This window comes from Alnus glutinosa, chromosome 3, assembly GCF_958979055.1.
Source record: "Alnus glutinosa chromosome 3, dhAlnGlut1.1, whole genome shotgun sequence".
Classification (NCBI taxonomy): Eukaryota; Viridiplantae; Streptophyta; class Magnoliopsida; order Fagales; family Betulaceae; genus Alnus; species Alnus glutinosa.
The window spans coordinates 33,821,835-33,837,253 of NC_084888.1; the positions used below are offsets into that span (position 1 = coordinate 33,821,835).

Genomic DNA, 15,419 nt, shown 5'->3' on the forward strand with positions numbered 1-15,419 from the left:
CAGTGTTATCCTCCGACGTGTTGGGTTGAAATTTTTGCTAGATGTGTTTGTATATTCTCTTGTTTCTAGGTACAATTGCCTATGTGTGGCTCAGGTTTTACTAGAATTTTCTTTGTTAGGGGTTGATTGTAATTTTAGTAAAATTTGGGATTCTACATATGTAATTGTTTTTAAGTTAGATCCTTCTGACTTAAGAGTGTGTGGGGGGGTATGTCCCTCATTGCTCACGATGTAGCCTTCGGGCATTTTAGACTTGAAATAGCACATGCTATTTGTTCAAAAAAAAAAAAAAAAAAAAATCAGAAATGAATGACATGCTCATTGTAAGTGCCACAAAATGCAAATAATCAAAGTCAAATTGTGATAGTTTACTATTTTCTATCTATCAGTTTAACCGATATGAATCAAAACAAATAGTAACCACGCACCTTATCATTAGGTAAAAAAAAAAAAAAATGTTGTTTTACCTTCTTAAAAAAAAGTTTATTTTGGTTAACTTGTCTTTGACTCATGTGACACCTATTCTCAAAATTTTGAAGTTAGAAAGGAATCCAACCAATTATTACAAGTGTTTCATTTAAACACTGATCTGCTCCACTTGAGCCCCATTGCCTCCTTTTGATGTTCTATAAGATATTCTATAAAACAAGAGTTAGGTGTTTCAACCAAACACACCCTAGAAGAGAAAGGATGCAACAACTCCGTTATATCAGCTCCACTCCTAGGTGTTCCAATCGATCTCCTCATATGGCTCTCCTTAGACTATATATATATATATATATATATATATATATAGCCATAGAGAATACTCCCCTCAGCAACACAAGTGCACTCAAACATTCTCTTAGCTTTTTAACCTCTTCACACCTCAAAAATGGCCAAACTTGCTATCACCGCCAACACACTCAAAGGCTTCTTCTGCCTCGTGCTCCTAGCAATCACCATTGGGTGCGCCAACTCTGCCAGGATCCTTGACGAAGTGGACCCACAACCCCCAATCCTCCCGTACCCACCCCAATCTACCAATCCCACAGCAACACCTGTCCCAGATGTAACTCCACAGGTTGGTCCCACCACCGCAATATTGCCAAGTGGCCAAATCCCTGCCTCCACTGTGGCTAATGACGTTGAAGTTGACGTTGATGTGGCACCGGTAGCTAGTCCAGATGTCGAGCCAGATGTTGACTCGCCACAACCTGAGCCCGTTGAGCCAATTGTCGATTCGCCACAACCCGAGCCAGAAGAACCTGATACTGTGCCAACCCCTGTGACTCCTGTAGTTGGTCCCACCATCCCAGCACCAACTGGCCCAGTTGCCCCGGTGGCTACCACCGCCGGTGCTACGTTGGCAAAACCTGGCGGCCCACAAGCCTCTGGGTTGACCTTCTTCATGCATGACATCCTAGGTGGCATACACCCATCAGCCAGGGTGGTCACTGGGATCATAGCCAATACCCAAATCAACGGCCTCCCTTTTACCACACCCAACAACGACATCTTCCCAGTCAGCGGTGGGGTCCCACTGAGCAACGCAAACCTCAACGGTATCCTCAACAACAACAACCTGCCCTACCTCGCGGGACTCAACGGCGTTGGCCCCCAAGCCTCCACCGTCATCCAGAACAGCGGCAACAACGGCATCGTCAATGGCGGAAACAACCTGCCTTTCGTAACCGCCGGTCAGTTGCCATCGGGTGCCACGCTCCAGAAGCTAATGTTTGGGTCACTGACGGTGATCGACGACGAATTGACGGAGGGTCACGTGCTGGGTTCCGCTGTGGTTGGCAAAGCGCAAGGGTTTTACTTGGCGAGCTCGTTGGATGGGACGAGCCAGACAATGGCGGTGACTGTGTTGCTGCACGGTGCTGGTCAGCATGAGGTGGTGGAGGATACGATCAGCTTCTTTGGGGTGCATCGGACAGCGTCGCTGGAGTCTCAGATTGCGGTGGTTGGCGGAACCGGGAAGTACGAGAACGCTAAAGGGTATGCTACGGTGGAGACGCTTCATTTGGAGGATCAGCACACTACGGACGGCGTGGACACAATCCTGCAGTTCAGTGTTTACCTTTCTGAGTAGTACACTCAACTGTGCAGTGTTTGTGCTTTTGGGTTGGGTGATTATGATTTACCTGGTGATTGTAGTGGGTGTGCCTATTTCAGTGCCTATTTCAGTGTCTCTTTGATGTATCTTTCTAGTATGTGAAATTTGAATGAAAAAAAAACACTCTTTATTGAGTTTTATTCTCATAATCCTTTATTAACGTTAACCATCGGAGGTTCCCCGATTCCGGGAGGCCAGGGTCGGCGTTATTTCGGTATTTTTTTCCTTATTTTGCAAGTACCCATCATCTCCGATTCAGCAATCAGCAGTGCGAAAATCTGCTTCATCAAATAAAAACAAAAATAGGGAGAGGGAAGGATTGAAAATAATTTAAGCTAGATTATTACAGGACATAAAGATAAAATCCTACAGCACGACAGGTCATAAGTTGTTGCTAGTCTACGTACACGTGAGTTTTGAATATGTTATAATATTAATTAAATTATTAAATTTTATATTTAAAAGAGCGTCCCTTCGTCTGTGGTGCAGGTCCAGACATAATTCTAGCCATCAAGTTAATTAATGCCCGGAGGTTATGGTCTTGATCTCTTAATCAATTTATATCTTTTGTGAATCTTTCATATATATATATATATATATATATATATATATATATGAATGAGAGATTGATTTAAAAAAATATATACATAAAAAAATGTACCAAAGATGTACGTAAATCTAACGTGCATGTCTCAATCAATAATGGCTTAAGTTTCTCAAAATTTAAATTGATTTAATTAATTAATTGATGTATCATTGTTAGTTGCAAAGACCAATTATCTTATATAGTTCAGTAAAGCTCAACTTAATCCAACTAATTCCATGTCCCACATTAATTAACTACATATCGAAAAAAAGGGGGGAGGGGGGGGGGGGGGGGTTCCGTTTGTTTCGACGTAAAAAAAAGGGGGGGGGGGGGGTTCGTTTGTTGAAACTTATGCTTCGTTTGTTTCGACGTAAAATGGTTTCTGTCGTAAAATGATTTCAGGGAAGTCGTTTTTCTGGAAAATATTTTTCGCCGAAAGCATTTTTCGGTGTTTGGGGCGTACAGAAAATTACAAATATTTTTAATATTTTTATTCAATCATATTAACCTATAAAAATCAATTTTTATTCAAAACATTTAAACTGACTGATAGGATTTCGGCCACTTTTACCGAATTCCGCCATTCCGACTACTATAGTCAGAATCCAAGATAAAGGCCGAAATTTGAACAGTTTCGTCGGAATCTAGGTTGGCCGAATTCCAGCATACTGGCCGGAATCTGCTAGAACCGCCGGAATCGGGCCGTTCTGGTCGAAATTTTCAGGTCAGATCCGGCCGACCGGTGGTTCTGGCATGATCTGTCTGGCCAGCCTGCCGGAATCTGGCCGTTCCGGACAAATTCTGGCCAGATAGCCGGAATACGGTTGCCGGAATCTAGGCTGATCGAATTCCGGCGAAAATGGCTAGATTCCGATGACATTGCCCGGATGCTGTCGGATTTCGATAATGGTCGACTGTGTCGTTTAATAGGGGTCGAATGCATCTGGCTTCTTCGGAAAATGACATTTTTGGTTAAACAGAAATCATTTTCCGATTGACTATTATTTTCGCCCCTACCAAACACCGAAAAATGTCGAAATCATTTTTCAGAAATCATTTTACGCCGAAGCAAACGGAGCATTATATGTTTTCTGCATTTTGTCTTAACTTTTTAAAAACGTTAACAAACATTTCAAATACAAAAATATTCTTAAAAACATAAAAACAATTTTTTCGTTTATTTTATCATAACAGCTTTTTAAAATCAAACACAAAATGCACCCCTAAAATGCATTATAAGTTCTTTTTTTTTTTTTGTCATTTTGGTCATGACTTTAATAATTTATGGACCTCTGTAGATAATGTTAGTGACTAATGCTATAGGCACACTAGCTTCAAGATTGATTATTTTTTACCTAGAACATGCAGGCTAGGTGAAATTTATAATGCTGGAGTCAGGGGCAGAGCCACCTTTTGCAAATTGGGGGGGGGGGGGGGGGGGGGGGGGGGGGGGTGGGGGGGGGGGGAAATTGAAGAGTAAAATTGTGAAATTGACTCAAGATTGTCCTTTTGTATGGAGATCGAATAGCGTGCTAGTTCTTTTGGAATTGGGAGGTATTAATTTGCTTTTGTTAGGAGGAAAAAAGATACATGGTAGTTTTTGGGATTGAAAGATATCCGTATATTTATGTTGAAGTTGGGCTCTTTTATATATATGCAGATGACTATGGTTATAAGTAGCCCGTCAATGGAAGCAGTTTTGGGGAGATTTATTCTTTTAATGAGATTAATATAATATATTAGAACACCATTTAATCCAAAATTAAAGCTTAAGCTAATTTAATTGAGCCCAAGTATGTTATCTTAACGACTGATATTTTTACTCACGTGTGTATATTCGACAATCCCACCTCACGTGTGATTCCATATTCACCACATCTACAGTACTTCCCTTAAGGGGAAGTTTTTTTTTTTTTTTTTTTACCAAGTGATCATCACCTAGAGCCCAACACTCACAACTATGCAGGCAAGCCAAGTGCTTCTTCAGTCTACTCTACCATCATATTGTGTTCAACATTTACCGTATTTAACTTTTGGCTTTGATAACATTGGTCTCCTAATATATTATATTATAGTCTCATTAGTTAAGCATTTTATTCGAACAAATATAGAACTAGAATTGATGCATGGTTTTATGTCTATTACCAGTTCTTCCTCTCGAGTTGAGACTGATCATTATAGATGGGGTAAACTAATAAGCTCAGATACTAATGAACTTTATAAAAGAGTGATTTATCGGAACAAAACTCTTATAGATCTATTAACAACAAGTAGATCTACCCCAAAAAAATTAGTAATTAATGTGTCACAAGAAATTGGTACAAAAAGCCGTGAATACACTTCTTGATAATGGAATCCACGAACAACCAAGGAGAGACAGAGGTTCAGTTTAGACGCAATTATGTTATAAATTAACCAACCATTTTTATGATATGTTTCCTTTCCAATGTGAAACTTAATTATTTTTTCACTCACATGAGTTAATTAACCACAAGTTCCAATAGATTGACATCAAAGCTTACAATGTTAATTAACTTAAAAAAAAAAAAAAAAAAAAAGAGCTTACAGTGTTACAACACATACATAATTGGTTACTCCAGATTGACAAATAATAAAAACATTGCTATTTAAAGATCGAGCTTAAATCCTCAAATGTCATCCTCCTTAGGATCACAATAGAGTTAAAAACCCACAAATATTGATGTCTCAAACACAAACGCATCAGTAAGTTACATAAACAGTGAACTCCAGCAACGTCTCCAAGCCGTCAGTCTCATGCTGCTGATTATTGGTCTCCGCGTAGGTCTTAACCGTGGCAAATCCTTTCGCGTTAACATACTTCCCAGTCCCACCCATGATGGCTAGCTGGGACTCTGACACGGCAGTCCTATGGATCCCGAAGAAACTAAGGCTATCGGCGTAACGCCCTCTCTCAAACATAACGGTAAACGCCATGGTCTGACCGGTACCGTCTTCCGAGCTCCCCACATAGAACCCTTGCGCCTTTCCCACCAATCCTGACCGGAGCTCGTGCCCCTCGGTCAGCTCATCGTCGAACACGGTCATGGTGCCAAACATGAGCTTCTGGAGGGTGTTACCTGACGGGAGTTGACCGCCATTGACGACCGGGACGTTTCCAAATCCTCCGTTGTTTTGCATCACAGCCGCTGTGGCGCCACTGAGGCCGGTGAGGAATGGAATGTTGTTGTTGTTGTTGTTGTCGGTAAGACCGTTATTACCGTTGCTGACTGGAAGGACTGCCCCATTGGGCTTGGCAAATGGGAGTTGACCGTTGATGGCTGGGTTGTTGACTATCCCTGTCACGGCTTCAGCCGTCGGGTTTGACCCTCCGAGTATGTCATGCAGGAAAAAGGTTAAGGTATGGGAAGGGTCAGCATTGGTGACAGGTGTGTCAACTCCATTGGTTGCTTCTGGTGGAACCACGGGCACTGCTGGTTGCTCGTCGAGAATTCTTGCTGATGTGGCAGACAAAATGGTGAGGGTGAGGAACAAAAGGTTGGCGATGGCCTTGTGGGTTTCCATTGGAATGTATTTGCTGAGAAATGAGATAAAACAGAGTACTTTGAGAAGACAAGCTTTGGTGTATTGATGATGTGTAGAATTCTAAAGGCAAGTGTGCGTATATATAGCTTGAGCTTCGATATAGGAGTTGATGAGATGGATTTGGTGCATGTTTTGGGTTTGAATACAATTGTTTATGTCAATTTGAAATACACCCAGCTAGTTGAAATAGGAGTTGATGAGATGGAGTTGCTGCATATTTTATGTTGGATCCTAGGTCCTAACTTTGCATGAAATTGACCCAACTTATGAGTGGATGAAAAAATAATTATTTGGCTAGGACAAGGGTTTAGGTAACCTAAAGAATACATTTATTTGACTTGCAACCTGAAATAAGCTCATTTAGAAGAAGAAAAAAAATATTAGACCTATAGTTAAAGTATTGATTAAATGATTAAATTTAACCTCTTTTTATTGACTTAAGCTTTTGGAATAAATAGTGATTTAATATGGTATCAGGGCAGAGGTTCTGAGTTCGAATCATATCTCCTTCATTTACCTCTCATTTTAATCAAAATATTTCACGTGTTGGGCATTACCTATTAATAGAGAGTTTGAACCCACACGTGAGGGAGAGTATTAAAGTAATGATTAAATGAATAAATTTACATTTTCCTATTGATTTAAACTTTTGGGATAAATGGTAATTTAGCACCTACAACTCACAACTTATGTGATCAGAGGCTGTTAAAAAAAAAAAAAAAAAAAAAATAGCAGATGAAGTGATTTCAGTCACATGTTGATGTGTTAGCATGCTGTAAAAAAGTTGTAAGTATAAAGTGCATAAGTTTATTGATCACACCATTCGGATAACACTAGTTTTTTTTTGTTTTTTGTTTTTTTTTATGAAGTTGTAATACTTTTATTATTCAATTAATGAAATAGCGCAAATTGCTCTAACAAAACATCACAAGTACAATATGGAATTTCTCCTATCTAAACTTGATCTATGATATGTTTAACGATAACCTTAGCTAAATTATGCACCTGGTAGAGAATCAATTAGTAAGTGGTTAATTACTATCCAAAATATTAAACATGTTAACTGGATTCATGTACATCTTTTATTATGGCTATCAGAATTCTTCAAAACCATTCCTATATGAAGTTGGGAAAATCCTCTAGTTTCTTGTTTTGGCTCCTACCTCAAAACATCCCTTTGAGAGAGTTTGCTGACTAATAAGGTTGCTAATCCTGTTATCCCTTGGTTTTACTTGCATCCTCGTATCAATCATTGTTCATAATACTTGCAAATCAAAAGGCAGATTTTTTGAAACTTCAATAACTAAATAAATAGTAAATTGAAAAAGAATTTTACACAAAGATCATGATACAATTATCCCTCAGAAATACGAGAACCCTTGATAATATATCAATACCCTCATGTATGAACAAAACTGAATTTATGCCTATATCTCTCCACACTATTTTCACTCGGATCAAAACGATTGCTATATACAGAAATCTCTCTTTCAGAATGGTTCTCATACTATATAGATATCCGCCAAAAACATAACACTAGTGTTCAAAAATTGTCCATGCCAAAAACCTCTGCCGCAAGCTCATCAATCAATAATCTCTCTATTTCTCTACCTATAAAATCGATATCATCTCCTAAATCTAAAGATCCCAGCTCCTTTTCCAGCACTTTCACTGTTGGGTCCTTGCTCACTTCCTGTTCTTGGCTGACCAGAAACATCCACAACTCTTCCTCAATCATGTCCTGACTCAGCCTGGAGTTGAATCTTTTTGATGCAGGCTTTGCCCATTTGGGCATACCCATGCATGGCTGGAGTATCTCCATCAGCCCGGAATTTATTCGGTCAAAAAGAAGCCGCCTTTCCGATCTCTTCCAGGAAGCCTGCTCACCACACTTTTTTTCTAGGGTCTCAAAACTTGAAAGGCTTATTGGGCATTCTGGAGAGTGCCAGGTACTGAAGTTCATATCCAGGATCCCGCCATGAAAACCTGCCTCGGTTAAGACATCAATGAGGTAGGAGAAATCCCTACCTTCTTCAACTCTAAACAATCCCATTAAATCTTTGTTTTCTTCAGGGTCGTCTACAGATCCTTCCCCAGAATCTTCATCACTTGACACGACAATTTCATGTCCTTCTGAGTGTGTTTCCGAGAAATCTGATATCAGAAAGTTGCATCCATGAACCCAGCCAAAGAGGGGAAAAATATATATATAGAAAGAACTTGAACTAAAGAATGTGGGTTAATATTATGAGTCACAGTTCTAATGAACTCACCACAGAAGTCACTGCTGACACTCTCTAAGAACTCAGAACTGGATGAAGACTCTTCTTTGAAAGGTGGTTCCAGAACTGAAACTGGACTAGGATGATAAGCCTCTTCCAAGGTCAATTTGGATTCTTGCCATGTGCGAGAGCACTGTGAGAAAACAGAACCTTCTTCACGGAATCCAACTGATGTTTCCTGCAATTCATAACAAAATTCAGTAGAATTGAAGCAAAATATTGGTAAAATAAGTCTAAAGATAAGTGAACACAACAAACTTTCAAGATAAAAATTCAGAATTGGCATGAGAATTGGAAATATTGAATATATACGAGAATCATTCATACAAAAACACACACATGCAGTGGCTATAAACTAACAATTGGGATTTATAAAAGACCAAATGTTGAGAAGGAGGAGAAGATCCATGGTGTTTGATTCTAGACACTGCAGACAAACGTTAATTTTTATTTTGAGCATAAAATAAACTGATGATTTTGAGTCACTTGAAACTATGATTCCATATTGTTTTAGAAAAAATTAAATGGTACTTCTTAAAAAGATGGTAAAAATGTTGAATTTTGCAGGTACGATAGAAATTGGTTAAATTAATAAGAGCTTAGTGAATATAAATTAATTAATTGAATATCTCATAAGAAAGAAGCATCAAACCTGCTGAATCAAAGTATCTGAGGCATGACTAGAATCAGAATTTGTCTCTAAGATGCAGGGAGCTAGTTCAAACTGCTCTTCCTTGGAATTTCCAGAAGGCCTGCCCACAACGTTACTCTCTGCATCAGTCACCACATCAGTTGCCATGCTCACCGAGGTAACACTAAAAACTGATGGATTAGGAAGAAGGGCATTCTGTTCAGACATGTTGTTCTCAAGCTTGTTCTTCAGCTTAGCTTCCACCACCCTTGTATCTTGTACAATGTGATCAGTTTCGAAATCAGAGTAAGAAACACTGGAACTCGATGACTGAGGATCCAAGAAATCCTGATTAGACAGACCCTTCTCAAGTTTGTTCTTCACCTCATCTAGAACCACACACATCTCTTCTACAGTATGATCACTTTCCAAATCCAAGCAGGTAAAAGAATGTGATTTCTTATAGCTGAATAAGTTTCTACTTTCTAAACCATATTTCTGGTTCAAATTTTGGTTTCTTGACCTGTGCTGTGCCCAATTAACAGACTGTTCCAGGCTCAAATACCAGTCACTTTGAAGACCTTCATATCTGGTCCTGATTCTAGTACTCCCAGTGGCAGAGGAAGATGCAGGAAGACATCTGGACCTTGGTAAGTTTCTGACAGAGCCGTTCTTCAAACCATCCTTTTCAAACTTGTTATTCATCTTCCCTTGTTCGGAGATTTGCTTTTTTGCTTCCCTGGTGACATATGACCCATGCGAAAAGGAAAAGGACTTGCATTGATTCTTTGAATAATAGAAATTTGAAGGCATCATCATCTCAGACTCTTCAACAAAGGTGCCATCAACCCTCAATCCTGACCTTGGTAACTTTTTTGGAATCCCAATTGTGCCATGCCTTGTTCGTTTGGTAACTTCTCCTGAACTTTCACTTGACACTCCAGGCCATTGCCTAGTAGGTTCAATGTCATAGGCCAAATTCTTCCTCTCTTTGACTTCAATGTGTAATTTCCTATTTTGAGGAGCAGGAACATCTTTTGACTTCCTATCACCCAAAAAAGAGCCTTCATAAGAACTAGGTGAAGAGAAACGTCTTGCATCATTCTCAGCCTTGCCATGGTTTGGTTTCAAAATAACAATTTTTGTGGGGGCATGATCACTGTTTGACTCCAATCGAGATCTTGAAAACTCGCATATATTATCAAGGCCAAGTTCTCTATAGGAATTTCCAAAAAGGCCATTCTCAGGTTTCTGCAGCAATTTAAAATTTCCTGGTACAGTTGTCCTCCCTAGATTCCTACTTCTGTCAATATTGCTACTGTAAGAAGTACATGATGACATTGAGACAGTAACATGCCCAGATTGTGGGTCAGGAGGGACACCTTTCCAATCTTGAGAGTGCTTGGTAAACGAAGAATCTGGTTCTTGGAAATATTTTGGTTTTGAAGCTTTCCAATCTGTAATGTCCATTGCATCTTGAAGTTCCTTCTGGTTTTGAAGCTTCCTATCCCCTGGAATGCATTTTGAATCTAAAATATTCTGCTTTATGAATGCCATTTTTTCTTCTGATGAGCTTGAGCTTAGCCTCCCATCCCCTGAAATGCATTTTGAATCTAAAAAATTCTGCCTTATGAACGCCATTTTTTCATCTGATGAGCTTGAGCTTAGCCTCCCATCTTCAACTGACAGGTTATGGTGCTTATATCTATTTAATTTATCCAATACTCTAAATATGTAACTTAATTCCTTTTGCTCTTCAATGCTCATCCTAAATGAAGGACGCTCATGGGATGAACGCTTCTCCCGGACACCTATAGATGCAACTCTCTGTAAATAATAATCGGAAAGCACTCTTTGTTTTTTTTGGACAGGCTGCTGAGGCGGGAGTTCATCAATACCCATCAATCTTGCAATAACGCTTGGCATTTGCTCCCTAGATTCCATTTCTGTTGACAAATCTGTCACTAGTTTGACTAAACACTCGCTAAAACTCAAGTGTCTTTTAGAAAATGAAAGTAGAAATCTGCGTCAAACAGAGAGAATGCTATATGAAGAAGGGAACATATAGTAATTACTGCCATCTGATTATGAAAAAATTAAAGCAAACAACTAATCAAGATTTTAAATCCCCATAAGAACAAAAACAAGAAAAGGCTACTTACCATTTCTTCCTTTGTAGTAATGCCACAGCAACAACAAAAATCAGATGCAAAATTTGGAGCAATTGTGAGTCTTAAAACCTCCCTGCTTCCGGGAAATTTGATTCTATAAGATTTAAATAAATATGCACATAGAACTCATTAAAAAAAATCAATAATAATAAAAGAAAAAGCTTCCAGAGAACAGGAAATAGCTAATGGCCTTCGACAAACAACAACAAAAACTATATTTTAAGCCTAAACACGGTCAAAAAGAGCATATAAAAAGGAAAATCCCCCTAGAATCGGGAACATCATATCCTAAATCATATCTATCAGCTTTGAAAAAAAGAAAGAAAGAAAGAAAAGAAGAGGAAAAATTTATGATAAATAACTCGAACATATGAAAATTAAAGCAGAAGTTAACCTCGTTTTGAGAGGCCCATGTGAGCGTCCTGTGAGATCGAGAAAAAAATTTCTAGACACTCCACGAATACAAAATGGTAAAGTTCCATGCAATCAACACACTGAGACCAAATGATTGAGACAACTTTTTTTAGTAGGCAGTTATTAGAACAACAATGAAACAACCAAACAAGTGTAAAGTTCATGAGTAATCGGTACCTACCGACTACCGTCATGGGTTATAAAAAGGGACAATCCCATACAGTAATCCTTCAAAACAGTTCCATAATAATTACAACCACCCTACGGTCAATTGAAACAAAAACTAAACAAAATCATATTGATGCCACTACAACAGAACAACCTTACTAAATTCCCACAAGAAATAAAACCCACTTTGACAAAATCACACGCAAAAATCAAAACGAAACAAAACCCAGAAATTACCAAGGAAAAAAAAGGACCAAGACCCAGAACTCAATTACGAAAAAAAGAGCAAAGCTGACCTTTTTTCTCTCAATTCTCTTCATCATTACAATGATTCTGGCTTTCAATGCGTACCCATCATTCAAATCCTTTTATCGCATGCAAGAATTCTCATCGAACTCACTTCATTTGCAACTATCACAAATCTACCAAGAGAGTTCCAAATCACTTCCCGGTCTTGATTATAAATCAACCAAGAAAAAGAGGCGCCGACATACAGGCCGAGTTGGTCAACCAGAAATGTTATCAAATAAAACGTCAAAATCGGCGGAAAATCGTTCTGCTCTCTGGACACGCAAGTTTGGTCGGGGAAGCGATTCTGGGAAATGGGTATGGATGTATATTTGGTTAGAGAAACGGAATTGAAAGAAGTAGAGACGTGTATGAGAAAGAAATTGCCTGAGAAAACGACTGAAACGATCGGAAAACAGAGAGAAAATATGGGAGATTTGTTTGTGTGTGTACGTGTTGGATTGGTGGGGTTCGTTTCTTCTTTTTTTAATAATTTGTCGTTTCTACTTCTACGCGCGAATTTTTATTGTCCTGTTAGCGTAGTTCGCGCCACAAAGATGTGGCTTTCTTACGAGAGTTTGATCTGTCCACAAACACAGATCTATCTTGTATGCATAATTCTTTACATTTTAATTATTATTTTAAAATTAAATTAAATTTTATGACATAAAAAAAACTACCATTTTTATCAATCCAACGTTTATTATTTAAATGTTTACAATATTTTAAAAATGATAATACTAAATTCTCAATCATTTCAATTTGAAAGTAATGGTTATGTTTTAAACAGTTATACTTATTAGAATATCCTATAAATTATAAAGAACCATGATTTAAGAGAAAATTATTCCTTCAATAGTAGTTTAGGTAAGATTATTTGCATATTCTCTATGGAAATTTTATTTGTTGATTTTTTTTTTAATTTAAAATTAACAATATAAGTAAAAAAATATTAAAAAAAGAAGAAGAAGTGTTTTAAGTAATAGAATTCTCTTTGGAATAGATAAGACAGCTTTAAGTTTGACATATCATGCATCTACAACTTCTATACAATTCTATATATCCAAAATATATGAGATAGAAATATGATACGTTTGCAACTTCTATATAATTCTAACAATTTTTTTTTAAAAAAAAAAAAAAAGACAAAACTAACAATTTGATTTACTTTTCTGCATGTGGGTCTTACATATCTAATGATTGATTTTGAAAAAAGTTATTGAAGTTGTACAAGAGTTGCATGGAAGTTATAAACGTATCTAAGGGTGAGCAAAAATGTACCCACTCGCCCCACCCAGAATTTTCCTGGTTTTAAGGGGTTTTTACTTTTTATCGGTTACAGGTTGGATTTTGTCTAACCCATGCGATGCTGTGCGGATTGCGGGTTTGGGTCTTGAAAAATACTAGGGGCTCGCCTTGCCCCGCACTGCACCGCAATAACACACACTAAAAAAACCCTAACACAAACCCCCCCCCCCGCGCGCGCGCGCGCGATGATGTACGTATTTTCGTTTCTCTCAAATCTTTATCTTTCTTTCGATTTGTTGCTTAATTTCCTTTCATTTGAAACACACATATCTCAAATCTAAGAAGATTGAGAATTTTGGCCCGAACCAAGGATATTTGCACACCCGCCCTCACACAACCCCACCCCACACAAACCGCAACCATGCAGATACACTCTTTACCCCTATGGCCACAGGTCCAATTTTCCCAACCCACAGGGTGCGGGCCGGGGCCAAACCCCCCCCCCCCGCGGCCACGTGGTCACTCCTAAATGTATCATATCTCAAAATGACATAATTTTCCTACAAACTATATCTAAAATTAATGTGTCAATTGGGATGTGAGAAGCACATGTTATTTTGTACTTCTAACTTTTTTTTTTTTTTATTAATGCTATTAAAAATATGTGATTCTTACATACTTTAAAAAAATTACTCTTACATGTGGATTGTAGAAAATTTTCTACAAACAAATTTGTAAGAAATTTATGTCTATCTCAAAATATAAAAAACTAGGACTCCGACGTAGGAGTATATTCCCACATTTAAAATATTTATCCATACTTCCCCTGTTGACTTCAAATGTTAATCCTTCTTTTTCAATTTTAATCTATTTTTATTGATTTATCAAAATATACTTAAAAAATGTAGCACGTTTATTATTTTTTCAATAAAATATACGTAATTGACAAATTATTCCTTTATTTTAGGAATAAGAAAATATGTCTGTAGTTGCATTTTGCCTCCCACGCGAGATTTGTGTGGGTTTCGTTTCTTTTCCATTTTCGGCCTTTTTTTGGCTCAAAACTAGGGTTTCTGTTTCCCGCCCCATATAATTCAGGCTTTGTTGGCTAAAAGGCCTACTTTTTTCTGACCCAGAAAGTAAACGTGTTTTTATTGGGCCTGAATGTTTAAGTTTTAAGCCTTAAGAGTTTTGTAATTTCTCAATTAGGCCTGACTCAAGGCCCATTAAAGTTTTCCCAAGTTCTGAAGTGGCCATTGGGCCAAAAGCCACGTTTATGATTTTATTTTTTTTATTTTTTATTTTTATTTTATGAAGTCAAGTTTATGATGTGTTGAAATTAAATGTGATAGCAACGCCAACGGAGGGGACATCGTCATTACGATTGAAATGAGTGAGATGGTTGGTTTGGTAACAGTTTTAAAAATATAATTAATTAATTTTTTTTAAAAAAACCTTCCCCAATAACTTTAGCAAAATGATAATTTTTGTTTGATGAGTTTATTTATTTTTCACACTCAAAGCAACCATTCATTTCTCTTTCTTTTCTTTATTTTTTATCCTATCCTTTATTTATATATATATATTTTTTGAAATATCCTTTATTTATACTGAAAGCATGTGATCTTTTTTGAAAAAATATGACCGTTAATATATATATATATATATGACCATTAGGATAAGATATTCAAAAATATAACAATTAAAAAAAAGAGAAATATTCAAAAATATAAATGTTAAAAAAAGAATAAATAAATCTTTGAAAAATAATATTTAAATGAAATAGTGAAAGTTGATAACTAAAATTGTAAGGTTGTTGGGAGTGTTTAAAAAAATAGATAGTTAATATTTTGGCTAGTAAAATCTAGCGACTCTACTAAAAGAATCCTCTAACCATTTTAAAATGATTTTTGTTTTCAAAATGTGAAATTCATTTTAAATCTAAAATCACATGGTTCCTTTTCAG

The 15,419-nt window shown here is 37.4% G+C and overlaps 3 protein-coding genes across 5 annotated transcripts; 1 reads left to right on the top strand and 2 right to left on the bottom strand.

Annotated features, from left to right (window-relative positions):
• Positions 1–808: 808 nt before the first annotated feature.
• Positions 809–2,250, top strand: LOC133862907 (dirigent protein 24-like). Its single transcript, XM_062298822.1, has one exon. The coding sequence runs from the start codon at positions 875–877 to the stop codon at positions 2,075–2,077; it is 1,203 nt and encodes a 400-aa protein (XP_062154806.1). The 5' UTR covers positions 809–874; the 3' UTR covers positions 2,078–2,250.
• A 3,038-nt stretch (positions 2,251–5,288) lies between these two features.
• LOC133862908 (dirigent protein 25-like) lies at positions 5,289–6,293 on the bottom strand. The gene has a single exon (XM_062298823.1). It carries the CDS (start codon positions 6,228–6,230, stop codon positions 5,409–5,411), a length of 822 nt encoding a protein of 273 aa, XP_062154807.1. The 5' UTR covers positions 6,231–6,293; the 3' UTR covers positions 5,289–5,408.
• Positions 6,294–7,551: 1,258 nt separating this feature from the next.
• On the bottom strand, positions 7,552–12,660 carry LOC133862906 (uncharacterized). Of its 3 annotated transcripts, none has more exons than XM_062298820.1 (5): positions 12,214–12,660; positions 11,327–11,429; positions 9,186–11,110; positions 8,525–8,711; positions 7,552–8,405 (listed from the first exon to the last, which is right to left on the bottom strand). In XM_062298820.1, the coding sequence occupies exons 3-5, from the start codon at positions 11,106–11,108 to the stop codon at positions 7,795–7,797; spliced, it is 2,721 nt and encodes a 906-aa protein (XP_062154804.1). In that variant the 5' UTR covers positions 11,109–11,110; positions 11,327–11,429; positions 12,214–12,660; the 3' UTR covers positions 7,552–7,794. The 3 variants fall into 3 exon arrangements, with proteins under 3 accessions (XP_062154804.1, XP_062154802.1, XP_062154803.1); XM_062298818.1 differs by having other exon boundaries at positions 9,186–11,187; XM_062298819.1 differs by lacking the exon at positions 11,327–11,429 and having other exon boundaries at positions 9,186–11,187.
• Between the last annotated feature and the right edge of the window lie 2,759 nt (positions 12,661–15,419).